The 15,000-nt window shown below is 35.2% G+C and overlaps 1 protein-coding gene across 1 annotated transcript in view; it reads left to right on the top strand.

Moving 5' to 3' along the window:
* Positions 1 to 3,595: 3,595 nt before the first annotated feature.
* The window catches only part of LOC118768579, a 102,316-nt gene continuing 90,911 nt past the window's right edge, over positions 3,596 to 15,000 (top strand). Inside the window, exons 1-3 of the mRNA XM_036515354.1 lie at positions 3,596 to 4,119; positions 4,568 to 4,904; positions 8,276 to 8,454. Of these exons, the coding sequence (XP_036371247.1) occupies positions 4,754 to 4,904; positions 8,276 to 8,454 (330 nt within the window). The 5' untranslated portion in view covers positions 3,596 to 4,119; positions 4,568 to 4,753. The remainder of the gene's footprint in view (positions 4,120 to 4,567; positions 4,905 to 8,275; positions 8,455 to 15,000) is intronic.

The following is a 15,000-nucleotide window of genomic DNA, read 5'->3' as shown; positions in this document are numbered from 1 at the left end:
TGTTCGAGTGAGTAGGGGTTTGTGTTATCTTTATAATAAACATGCACCGAAAATTTCCATGTTTCATGTAAAAAAAATTTCCATGTTTCATGTAGTGAGAAACTGGTGAAAACTGTTCTTTTTATGTCTGTAAGATCAATGGAAAAAGTTGGAGGCCGGTGTGTTTGTGCCTGCATTTGTCATAAAATGCAGAAAAATCGTTTGATATGTCAAATATCAGTTGTTAAAATTGATTGTGCACTGGTTCAGATCTATGTACTCATTGCACCAGCTTTGTTGATGGATTTGAATGCATTTCTACAATAGATGCCTTGAGTGAAACGACGTGAAACAGCAACATCAAAAGATCCAGTCACCTGGCATTAATACTATAACGCCAGCATCACAAAAAGCGCAGCAACGACGTTACTAACATCAGAACTCCTTCAGTATCTACTTAGCTGTATTTTCTATATCTTTTGTGAAGCGCACGTCTCTCTTAATTCAAGGACTTTCTCCTACATAACGAGCAAACGAGGCGTTTTGAAAAGCTTTTGTTTTCACTTCAGTAGAGAAATACTGGCATACAAGTAAACGAGCTTTATCTGATGGGATGGTACTGACAGCAGTGGACAGCCTCTGTGTTTTATTCATTTAGGGTCATACCAGAATCTGTAAGTAATAAGATAAGAAAACATAGGACTGAGAGCAGTGACCAGTACTGGCATTTGTAAAGAACCTAGATATCTGTAGACCCTACAGTTGGTAATAGAAGAAAATATTTACAGTAGAAGACGGCAGGAAGGGCAGAGAAAAGCTGTGCCATTAATGAACAATCCTGTCATCAGCTCCTCACATAACCACCTAAAGAGCGTGTGGGGCGGCCCTCAACCCCAGTGAAAGTAAGTGTTTAATTTTTTTCTATCGCATTCTGTTTTGCCTGTGAACGTATGTATTATGATAAGGGGATATAGATGTTAAGATTAGTGTGTGTGTTTACATTGTGAAGTGAGCAAGAGTTTGTGAAGTTCCTCAAACACCAGATCAACTCTGATCTATGACTTACATAATTCCAAATGTGGCCATCTCATCTTTTGTTAAGTCAATGGCTACAACATCCGCCTGCGTTTTTCCCTTTTTTTTTCATCTCCGTTCCTGGTACCCTTCCCTCGTCTTAAACTTAACGTAAATTAATCCCTCCTATGGCCCTCACCAATTTACTTCCCTTGCAGAAAATTCATTTCTCCTTTCTTTATTTTTCTTTCTTTTTATCTACGATGTATATGTAGATAAGTTACGGGGACGTAAACACACCAGCATCGGTTGTTAAGCGATGTTGGAGTGACAAACGCATACACACAAACATATACATACATACATACAAACATATATATATATATATATACTACATACATATAAACACATATATCTATATATCTATATCTATCTATCTATATATATATATATATATATATATATATATATATATATATATATATATATATATATATAAGTATATATATAACGCATGAAAGTATACTAGTCCCCAAATATTTTATATTCAACATTTCATCTATTCAATACTTTATTTCATTTTACTATATAGGGAATTACAACCGTGTTTCGTGGTCTGCTACCACAACAGCTCCTTTATAGGATCCAGTTAGTTCAATCATCATCAGGAGAACCACGTCCAGTTTCGGCCCCTATTTCTCTACGGTTTTGACGTGGCGGGGCCCCCGTCTTTTCGGAGGTGTCTTCAGCTCTGGTGTTGGGTGCATGTCCTCTTTCTCCTTCTTTCTTCTGTTCCCTGGCCTCTTCGATGTATCTTCAGCGAGTGTCAGCCGGTGACTGACTGACTGACTTGTCAATTTTTTCCCTTAAATACCTGCCGCTAGGCTCCAGCAGGCAGCCCAAACAAGTGTCACGTGACACTTATTCTATATTCTACTTTAATATTATAAAGAATATAAATAAAGCATAAAAAACAGAGTCGGAATTTCTTTGAATAATATATATATATATATATATATATATATATATATATATATACATATACATATATATACAATATATATATACGTATATATATGTATATATATACATAGATATACACACACATTTACATATATATAATATATATCTTATATATATATATATATATATAACACAGAAGCCGACAGTAAAAAAATGTGGAAGACCCAATTGCGGGATATGCGACTATCTAATTGAGGGATCAGAGTTCTCCTTCAAACAGGGACAACGGTTTACAGTGAAAAGCAACTTCACATGTGCTTCGGAGAACCTAATATACTCACTAACCTGCTCCGAGTGTCAAGAGCAGTACATAGGCCAAAAAAAAAATAGTTTGCGTAAACGAATGGCCCTGCACAGATCCCAGATAAAAATTCCCCAAAACAGAAAAATAGCTTTTAGCCAACACATAGATACTTGCGCAAAAAAAAAAACACAAAGCTTCAGGATTTTCCCCCTCTACCAATTTAGGGACGATACAACCGCGAGACAACGAATAAGTAAGAAACTCTCTTTATTACAAAATACAGGCCACTCTTACGGGTCTACGACAAACAATTAATATACCTCAACTTTAGAATAAAAGAAATATTCACACACAAATATTACATTCCAAAGAATCCATTACTAATCACAGCTAAAATCACAGCTATAATCCATAACATGCCAACTTCAAGTCATACAACACCTCACTACTTTCACCCATTCATATTCTCCCTTCTCTGTTTTTTTTCTTCTTCTTCCTCTTCTTTTTCATCATCATCATTATCATCATCATCGTCGTCATCATCATCACCACCATCATCATCATCATCATCTTCTCCTTCTCCTTCTTCTTCTTCTTCATCATCATCATCATCAACATCGTCATCTTCTTCTTCTTCACCTTCTTCTTCTTCTTCTACTTCTCCACCTTCTACCTCTTAACTTTGTCACAAATGCTTTTTAGTATAACACCTACGCAAATTCCATAAACAAGCATTTCAATAGAAATATTCTCCTGAATTGAACTGCGACTGCTAGCCGCCACTGACCATTCAAAATACGACCATCAGGGCACTCCCAGATTTTCCCACCCTCTCTCCTCATCAGCCTTCTTCTTCTTCTACCCTACCAAGAATTCACAACGACCTCCAACACACAAGTGCAAACAAGGGAGTCAGAGAAAGGCAGAATGCCACTTATATCTGAACACTACTATAGAAATATTCCTTTAAAAAAACTTTTCTTCTAATTTTTCTAAATTTAATTATTTAATCGTTACAGTTGAAAAGGTCTCAAAATGACCGAAACCGGTACTGAAATGTTCACTATAAAATTATTTTAGCATTTTCTATTTTGACTTATTTTTTCATATATATATATACACATATATATATATGCGTCACATCAAACGCACCAACACCACTGACACGACCAACAAGAATATCGAACACATCCCATCGAATGTGCATTTAGGTATCTAATGTGCTCAGTGAAGTGTGACTGTTCGTATTCATGTTAGACACTAGTTTAGTTTCGTGTGGGTGAAAGCATTACTTGATTAATGACCAGTGTTGCTCTCACTGTGTATGTTATTGACCATTATACAGAGTTGTCGTATCTGCTGATACTGGTGACAGAAGCGAGCAGTGCTGCTATCAGTGAACAGTTCGAAAACCTTCGCTCCGGTTTCACTTGTAGAGACAGTGGTAATATTGTCATCTGTAGGAACTCTGGATTGATATCTGGAGACAGTGCCGACATCTGTGGTAATTCTGGAAGCAGAAGATAATATTCCTTCTACTATAAACACAAGGTCTGAAATTTTGTAGGAAAGGGCTAGTTGATCATATGAACCCCACTGCTCAGCTACTACATGTTTTATTGAGCCTGAAAGGAAAAAAGGATAAGTCGGCCTCTGTATCATTTGAATGCAGTGAACAATATTGTCATTCGTAGGGGTCCTCACTTGACATCTACAGACAGTGGTGACTTCTGTGGTAATTCTGAAAGCGGCATTTGTGGACATCCTTCATATTTTATGACTGGACGGTCATAGTGGACAGACCTGACGTCTCTCGTTGCCCACGAATAGCAAAATCACTGCGTCTACCCACAACAAAGGTAAGATTACATTTGTGCATGTGTGTGTGTGAGAGAGAGAGAGAGAGCCTATTCTCTTCCCCTCTCTATGCTCTCCTCTCCTCTACTTCTCTCTATGTTTCTCACTCTCTCTCCGATGACTCTCACTCTCTTTTATCTGTTAATCTTTCTTTTTACATTTGTCCCCTTATCCCTTTCTCTGTCTCCTTATACCAGGATCTATTTCTCCCTATTTCTATCTCTCTATCAATTTCTCTACAGTCTCTTTCTCTTTACCTCTCCCACTTTTGAATTCTGCCTTCCTCTCCTTCTCTCTCTAAATTTTCTCCCTCATCTTCTAACACACACACACACACACACACACACACACACACACACACACACACACACACACATACACACACACGCACGCACACACACACACGCACGCACACAAATATTTATATGAATAGTCCTCTGTTGATTCTAGAGCCAAGATGTTCCAGTTTCCTTCTACCATTCCAACCGTGACCACAGTGCTGCTATTAACCCTTACTACAATTCTGACCGTTACCTCAAACCAGCAATTTTATACAGGCAGCTACAGATCTTTGGCTCCTGGGTATTCCTACCGTTACCTTCAGGAACCTCCGACAGAACAATTCTCCTCCACTCAATGTCTACTGAAATGTGCCGCGATTTCTCTAAGCAGCCAATCGGAATTCTTCACTTACAACAATGTCAGCCGTGTTGTAAGAATTACTCACCGAAAAATATCATGACAGTTGTCAGCACGAATGACAGCAACGAGATGTCCTTCTACAGAAGTAAGTGAATTATTATTACTATTATTATTTTTTTTTCATTATCATTATGATTAATTCCGCCGAGATAACTTTCTTTTTCATATGAATCGACTCTCTTCTGCGTGTATATAGATCATTTTTTATATACCATCCTAGGCCATTTTCCTCTGCTTCGATACAGTCCTGACAACAGATCAAACTTGTCCCACCCTTTCTTCTGGACGAGTACAGCCTATTGGTATCACTCTTCGTGTGGAAGGCTCCGTGTACTCTCAACATTTTTCTGGTCATGCTATTCATTTTCTTCTTTTATCTCTTTTGCCGTTTTATAATTACCGATCCATAACGAAGTGATGCTATTGCCACGTATTAACTGCTTGGATTTTATTGCATTCATTCAATTTTGAGCGAAACACATACCCCAGTCTTCGGAAATTCTCCATCTTCTGTTGGTCTTTCATCGCTTTTGCCATTATCTCGTTAAACTCTAGTGCACCAAAGTATTTGCATCCTTCCGTTTCAATTTGCTTCATTAAGTCTCTGTTCGGTACTTTAATCCCTGTTAGGGAGTGTCCCCTTTTGTCTCTTTTTAAATAGATTATTCCTCATTTCTTAAGTCCAAATTCCATTCTAATATCAGTACTAAAACAGGGGACCTTGTTCACCAAGGAACATCTTTGCTATCCATTTTTTAATCATCCATGAAGAGAAGGTGGCTAATTGTTTGGGAGTTTTCCTTTAGTTAGTATCCTCAGGTATCACGCAGAGAACGAAAAGCACCAGAGATAGGTGGACTACGGTTACAGGTGTTGATAACGTTAATTCTCCTTTTTTTCTCATTAATACAAGCTATCATTGTTATTCATATATTTGTACGTACCTGACGCGTATGTCACATTTAAGAGAAATAAATTAAATATTATAAATCTAAATCTCTGGAAGAGATTTGAAACCACCACCTATCTGCTTTAATATTATTTATCAACACCCATGCCTACTGGCCCACAGAAGCAACAACGCTCTTAAGGAGGGAATTAAGATATTTAAATTTGACGTGTGTGTCGAGCAAACGAGAGAGGAATTATTTTACCAGTAATAATCTCTGTCTGTAAAACAAACATCACGGTAGTCCAACAACAGAAGAGAAGCAGTTTGTCAATTTTTACCTTCCCCTCAAAGCAACACAGAGCTTTCAATCCAGCAGCCCTTCTTACAGCTTTGTAGTGTGTGAGTGCGTGAGAGAGTGGGGAGAGAGTGAGTATTGTAAACAATAAATAAAATAAACATGAATTGGAAAAATCGTATAAATAAAAGGGCATCACTACAGATGTATACACTCCCAAATTTGTTGCTTCATGACATCCAGAAAAATGCATTTTAACAAAATTTTCTACAAATACCGCTTAGATGTTGTGGCGTCGGGATTTATAAGAAAGAAGTTTTCTGTGGGGTTGGAAAATTCCCACGATCTACTTTTCTCCCTCATAACTTTCAGGAAAATAAGTAAGTTTTGAAGAAAATTTATACAAATCCCCTTCAAACGCACAAATTACAATTGTAAAGAAATTTTGGGGAAAATGTTTTCAGAGTTTTTAATTTTTTTAAACCACAGCCTTTGAAGTGATGGTGTGGGGGTGAGGCATCTTTGTATGAAAAAAGATTTACAAACACATTTTTTACACCCTTCCATCATCGTCCCACTCCCTTCTGCACCTGAAGATGACTTCATCGTTTCTTCACTTTGTTTCGCTGTTGCTACCGCGAGATTAGTAGAGATTGTTGTTTAGTTCTTAGTTACTTAGTTGCTTGCGTTCATACTTAAATATATACACATTTACTGTTTACTACAATAATTTGGTTCACTAGAATTTTACTAGAAGGGAATGAAAGGTTAGAGGAAACTAGTGCAGCGGCTAGTAATACATCAAAACATTGGATCTACTGTTACGGGTGTGGAAGTGTATCAAGACATGAGCGTCTTAAATATCCAGCTCGAAATACTGAATGTAGGAAATTCAAGAAGATTGATCATTATTCAAAAGTATGCAGGTCTAAATATTCAGTTACTGCATCAATTCAAACTGGTACGGTTGCTTCTGTTCTCTCTGCGTTGCACGCGTCGATGATAGAAATATCTATAAATGGATTTTCGTTAATAGCGCCCTTGGACACTGGAAGCTTGGAAAACTTCTTTCAAAATCTGTGGTTAAATCTCTTCGGTTTCCTACTTCTCCATATAATGGTACTATATCGATGGCTGCAGCTAATTTAAAGTCGTCTGTCAAAGCATGCTGCAAACTAGATATAACTCGGATCTTTTCGGCGTTCACACCATGTAAGAATACCTCCAGAACGGTCATGGGCATTCTTAAATTTTTAACTGTTTCTAAACGTTTTTAAGGCAGGGGGCGAGTGTTGTAATTTTGCTGGATTTGAACCTGTTAGGTGGTGTGTTGTATCACTCTATATAGCAGGTGAACATCTTCATTTATTTGACATTTGTCAAGTGGACTACTCGTTTTCTTTTCTTCTAGTATACTTGTAAGTAAAAGCCAAAGTTCACGGTTCATGGTTAAAACTGACGGTTTCCTACTATATTGGTACAAACATACGTACCTACGTAGTTACTTACATACATACTTATACACATACACACTTACTGTTTACTGCAATGATATGGTTCACTAGATCGGTGAAAAATTCTTTTAAAGTTGTTAATATTTTCAGAGGGGAAAGCGGCAAACTGGCGGGTGAAATTCTTAGCAGTATTTTGGGGTCGATTAAATAAGTATCAGTTACGCACTGGGGTCGATATAATCGAGTTAATCCGTTTTTCTGTCCTTGTTTGTCCTCCCTGTGTTTAGCCCCTTGTGGGTAGTAAAGAAATAGGTATTTCATCTGCCGCTACGCCCTGAGTTCAAATTCCGCCGAGGATGACTTTGCCTTTCATCATTTTGGGGTCGATTAAATAAGTACCATTTACGCACTGGGGTTGATATATTCGACTTAATCCCTTTGTCTATCCTTGTTTGTCCTCTCTGTGTTTAGCCCCTCATGGGTAGTAAAGAAATAGGTATTTCGCCAGTTGACTCGTTCTGAGTCGCCCAGGTCGACTTTGCCTTTCATCCACTCGGGGTCGATATATTAAGTACCAGTTAAACACTGGGGTCGATGTAATCGATTCATGGCCTCCCCATAATTGCTGCCCTATGTTTTCCAAAAACTTCTGTTCTGGCTACATGGAAATGATTGTGTAGTCCCTTGTTGAATTATGCTTTATCATGACCATTTTGTATTTGTTCCTACTGCTGCTTCCGCTGCTGCTGCTACTACTACTACTACTACTACTACTACTACTACTATTGTTGTTGGTATTATTATAATTATTTCAGATAGCCAATGGATTAAAACATATGCCTTATCAATGGGAGCTGGTTCGAAAGTCTATGATTCATTCCTGAATATAGGACTTCCTTCAACCTGGAATGTGTACGAATGCAGAGGTACCTTTTGTCCCAACTTCTTCCGGCATCCTATCCTTGATTTCTGGAACTATCTTCCAATTGATGAGGTATGTATGCATACACATACACGCGCACACAAATGCATATTATTATTTCCATAATAATAGTAATAATGATAAACAAATATTTAGATCAATTCAGTTATGTGTGTCACATATTTGACCTGTAAAAATTATTTATTGGGAAGGCGAAGCAGTGTTGTAAAGAATTTTATCCGCGGCAAACCGCGGTGAGATTCATGGCCTGTCCCAAATTGTTGCCCTTGTGGAAAAAAATTGAAACCATTGTTATTAATTCTTTTTATAATAGGTTTTGCTGGAACTCCTAGAATCTTGCATGCGTAGCAAGCTTGCTGTTTGCAGCCTACGGTGTTATGCTACCCGTCCTTTTCATAGACAAAAGACTTTCCTTATTGGGAATGACGAGTGAATAAACGACAAAATCGATGAAATCTCCTTAGGATACATGACTGGTAAAAGTCTTATTCAGCTCGGCACAAAGTAAAGCATGTGGACCTCGGTGGCTCTCGAATTATTTTGTCATTCTTTTTGTGATATGGCAAGATTGAGTTACAAACAAACCTTGAAGGAAGAGCGAAGCCAGAAAACTGTTAGAACCCAGATTAAGAGCAGTAAATAAGATTAGCTAGAACACATCTCGTGAAAACCTCTTTCTGATAACACCAGGCAAACCGTCCGATGAATATCCCAAGGGAGACAAGCGTGACAGATCAAAATCAACGTGGAAAATTTCTACAGAAACTGAAGAAGTATCAGGCGGTTGTACCTGGGGGCAACTATAACTTATTGCCAAATTTAGAGACAGAATTCTAATGGAACTAAGAAGGCATGTCGTCGGGTGTTTTTCCGCTGTATGCCTAACTACTAAATTCAGCGTTTCAGTGTGTTCTCTCCGGGCTACACATTTTGGGTGGGAATAAATTTTAGTTGATTAATTCAACAAGCTGTATTTAGCAGACAATGATTCATCAAGCACTAATTAATATAAAAATATTGCTAGTACATATAATTTTATCTCTTATCTCTTTGTAATAATAATATATTATTAATATATTGGACGCCATGATAGATAGTTAGCTCCTACACGCATCTTTTTCTCTCCTTGTTTCTCTCCTTGTTTTTTCTTTGTATCTTTCTGTCGAAGAGCGTAGGCTCGAAACGTAAAAGACTTTTTCTATTCCTGAGCGCTATACTAATACATTTGTTTGTTTGTACTCCACCTGCCTTCGTCTTTTGTTTATTTTCGTAAACTTTCCCTTTAATTATACATATATATATATATGTGTATATATATATATATATATATATATATATATATATATATATATATATATATAATATATATATATATATGTATATATATATATATAATATATATATATATATGTATATATATATATATATAATATATATATATATATGGAGGCGCAATGGCCCAGTGGTTATAAAATATTTCTTTTATATATTTATATATGTTTTATATATATATATGTGTGTGTGTGTGTGTGTGTGTATGTATATATATATATATAATATATATACTCTTTTCCTTGTTTCAGTCATTTGACTGTGGCCATGCTGGAGCACTGCCTTTAGTCGAGCAACTCGACCCCGGGACTTATTCTTTGTAAGCCCAGTACTTATTCTATCGGTCTCTTTTGCCGAACCGCTAAGTAACGGGGACGGACATAAACACACCGGCATCGGTTGTCAAGCAATGCTAGAGAGCCAAACACACACACACAAACACACACACGCATATATATATATATATACATATATACAACGGGCTTCTTTCAGTTTCCGTCTACCAAATCCACTCACAAAGCTTTGGTCAGCCCGAGGCTATAGTAGAAGACACTTGCCCAATGTGCCAAGCAGTGGGACTGAACCCGGAACCATGTGGTTGGTAAACAAGCTACTTACCACACAGCCACTCCTGCGCCTATATATATATAATTGAGTGATACTACTCACTGATTGGTCAGAATACAGTTTGCAATGCCTAGCAATCTGGAGCCCACACAGCTGTATTTAAGGCACAGATTTAATCATCTCGCTACAGTCAAAAATTGTGAAGTATGACTGTCACCACTACTACATGAACCTGAAGATTGCAGAATTTAAGGCATGAAAGTACTAGTTCAATCAGAATGAACATTTATCATTATCCATTATCTTATATTATATCATTATAAGATAGTAAATAAAACGTAAAAATCAGACAAGGTTGGAACTCCTTTTATTAATATACTAGCAGTATCGCCCGGCGCTGCTCGGGTTTGTAAGGGAAATAACTATATAAGCATTTTTAGAGAGTTATAGCCAAAATATAGCAAAAAAGTGCATTAAAAATGAAAAAAAAATTAAGGTAAATTTTTTTTTAAATCATTGACACATCGTAGATATTTTTAGAGAGTTACTTCCCTTATATAATAGCGAAAAAATGCATTAAAATGGAAAAATATGATGGTAATTTTTTTTTAATCGTAGACTAATCGTAGACTCATCGTAGACGCGCGCTAATACCCAGAAGAGCTCGATATGAATCACGACTATAAGATACCCGCTTTTGGTTAAACTGCACCGCAAAATGTGGGAGTAGTTAGGAATCTAAATCGTAGGAGACAGACACACAACTTCACTTTTATATATAAAGATATAAGCCACGTAGTTATATACACATACTTTGTTATATACACATTCTTAAAAGAAAATGTTATTTTGAACACAACATTTATAAAGAATAAAATATTTTTTGGTTTTTCTTTTAAACGGATGCATACATTTATTAATAACTATATGTAAGTGTCGTCTGTTTATACATAAACACTGTTTCATACTGCAATTATATATACATATATCTATATATAATATTATATAATAAAATATATACAGAATATGTGTATATATTTATGTATGTATAAATATATACTGAAAGAAGCTCGGCTCGTCAATTAATACTACCAAAATTTAACGACAGAAAGTTAATTAAAAACCAATTTACCTTTTCTGTATTGTTATGGCAATTCGACCGTCGGTGTGTTTTTGCAAATGTGTTGGAATGAGAAGTGAGTTGTGTTTGGCGCCTTTTTTACTAATAACAAACACACACGTGTTTGTTTGTTGTTGTTTGAAACGTTTGTGTTTGTCACTGTCATATATGTATGTGTATGCGTGTGTGTGAGGAATGGCAAACCAGATAAATAACGCGCGAAGTTCTTTTGAAGTTCGCGCTCCGCTTGTGTGTGTGTGTGCGTGCTTTAGGTGTACGTAGGTATGTGTACTCTCTCTGTCTCTTTACACACACTAACAAAACCACTTCACTTACACACCTCACTTTCTGTGTCGCACATCCCATCAAACACACACACACACACACTCACGCACGCACACATGTACATCAATGCTTTCGGAGTGAAATGTTAAAATATTGAGTTTTCTCGAATTTTGTCTTAATTGGGGGTGAAATTGAAAGAAATTTTGTATGGCATGACCGAATGGAAGTACTTTGAAAAATCATAGGTAAACTCTAATTGAAGAAATTGTGTGAGGAGTAAATCGTTATGTATTTATTTGTTTCTGTTTGCTGTGTTTTTTTTTAGTAGTGGTTTAAGGTACACTTGCAAAGAGAAAGTGGGAGAAATTAGGGTGATTGCGTGAGTGAAGCAGATCGCTCCGTTTTTGTGTGTGTGTGTGTGCGTGTGCTGTAGCCCACAATAAGAAAAGCACTTGACTTACGCACCACAATGTGAGTTTTTTCTAAATTTTGCTTAATTGGGGTTGAAATTTGAAAAACTGGACCTGGCATGACCCGATTTATTCTACTCTTAAAAATGCTAGGTAAATTGTTATTGAAGAACTCCTATATTGTAGATTTCTATAAGAGACAAAGGGAGGCAGATAAAATCTGCCTTTTATAATAATATATATAATATATATATATATATAATATATATATATATATATATATATATATTATATATATATATATATAAATATATATATATAATATATATATATATATATATATATATATTATATATATATATATAATATATTATATATATATATATAAAAGTTGAGTTGTGGGGGTATCGCACGAGTGGGATTATATATGAAAAAAAGGTTGAAAATGCAATTTAAACGATGTTTATTTTACCTAAAACGGTTTCACTCTTTGGTAAAAGATTGTCAAAAGTAACATTGAATATTATGGGTTCAAAAAAAGTTTTTACATAATTGTCACATTGAATATTATGAATTCAAAATGTTTTTTTATACATAATTGTCACATTACATGTATAAATATAGTATAAAAAAGTTCAATAGTGTGATGAGAATAATTGGAAAAATTGGCAGAAAAGAATAAAACAAATATATTATGGAAATTTGGTTGCGTTAATTATTGGTTGTCGCAAATTGTCACATTACATGTATATATATACAGTCTTTGGTAGAAAGGACATGTTAAAGACATAAGGAAGTGGAATAGTTTGGTGAGAAAGCTTGTAATATTGACAGAGAAATTAAAATGGATTATTTTAGACATCTCAGAATATTTGAATCGAAGGCGATAATTTGTTTTTTACTGACTGTTTGTTTTAGCAGAAAGTTGAATTGAGAGAAAAAAAGATATGTACCCAATTTGGTTTATACTTCCCCTTCAAGCATCAGTGATTTTGGGGTTATTGGGAGGTGAGTATGCGGGTGTGAATAGATGTGTCCGTGTGCCTGCTGGTCAGACAGCGTCTGTTTGTCACACACATATATACACACACACACAACAACAATACACACACACACATAGTATACACACACACCACATACACACAACACACACACAGAGAACACACACACACACAACGCACCCACATATATAATATATACACACAGCACACAAATATAACATGTATTTATATATAATATACACACATATATAACACATACACACACAACACACACACACACACACACACAACACACGCACACATATATACATAATATAAATATCACACAAATACACCTAGCATATATATACACATACAATACACATACACAGCATGTATATAATACACATACACAATATATGCATGCAATATACATACGCAATACATACATATAATATATATATATATAGACAATGCATATACATATATACATATATACATATAAATAGTGTTTACATACACATACATAGATAAACCACATAACACACAATATACATACATACAATGCATACACATACACTACGCATACAATAATATATATAGACACACACACACATAACATACATACACAATGCATACATATATATACACGAAACGTATATACATGTATTCAAGTATATATAGCACACTTACAATATACATATATACAATGCACACATACACACATATATACACTTAATTGTACACATACATATACAATACACATACATACAATATACATATACACAATGCGCATGCAAAATAATGCACATGTTTATACACACATATACATGAAAATATATATAACACACACACATACACACCACATATATATATATACACAACATATATATATATATATATATATATACATATACATACATACATACATGCACATACATATATTTTTCACACACATACACACACATATATATATAAAATTCATACACACACCCACACACACAAAATACATACTATAGCGTACACACTCAAATATATCTCTACATACCGCACACACACACAAACAATGTACTCACATATACACACATACCATGCATATACACACACAGCACACACACATATATATATATATATATATATATATAAAAAAAATAACATGTAAATACATACACATATATATGTTATACATGTTATATTTGTGTGCTGTGTGTATATATTATATATGTGGGTGCGTTGTGTGTGTGTGTGTGTTCTGTGGTGTGTGTGTTTTGGTATGTGGGTGTGTGTGTGTATACTATGTGTGTGTGTATTGTTGTTGTGTGGTGTGGTATATATGTGTGTGACAAACAGACGCTGTCTGACCAGCAGGCACACGGACACATCTATTCACACCCGCATACTCACCTCCCAATAAACCCCAAAATCACTGATGCTTGAAGGGGAAGTATATAAACCAAATTGGGTACATATCTTTTTTTCTCTCAATTCAACTTTTCTGCTAAAACAACAGGTCAGAAAAAACAAATTCTCGCCTTCGATTCAAAATATTCTGAGATGTCTAAAATATCCATTTTAATTTTCTTTGTCAATATTACAAGCTTTCTCACCAAACTATTCCACTTCCTTATGCCTTTAACATGTCCTTTCTACCAAAGACTGTATATATATACATGTAATGTGACAATTTGCGACAACCAATAATTAACGCAACCAAATTTCCAATAATATATTTGTTTTATTCTTTTCTGCCAATTTTTCCAAATATTCTCATCACACTATTGAACTTTTTTATACTATATTTATACATGTAATGTGACAATTATGTATAAAAAAACATTTTTGAATTCATAATATTCAATGTGACAATTATGTAAAAAACTTTTTTTGAACCCATAATATTCAA

This window comes from Octopus sinensis, linkage group LG30 (genome assembly GCF_006345805.1).
Source record: "Octopus sinensis linkage group LG30, ASM634580v1, whole genome shotgun sequence".
NCBI classification, from domain to species: domain Eukaryota; kingdom Metazoa; phylum Mollusca; class Cephalopoda; order Octopoda; family Octopodidae; genus Octopus; species Octopus sinensis.
The sequence above is the reverse complement of the archived record's forward strand: the minus strand, read 5'-3'. Positions and strand labels throughout refer to the sequence as shown.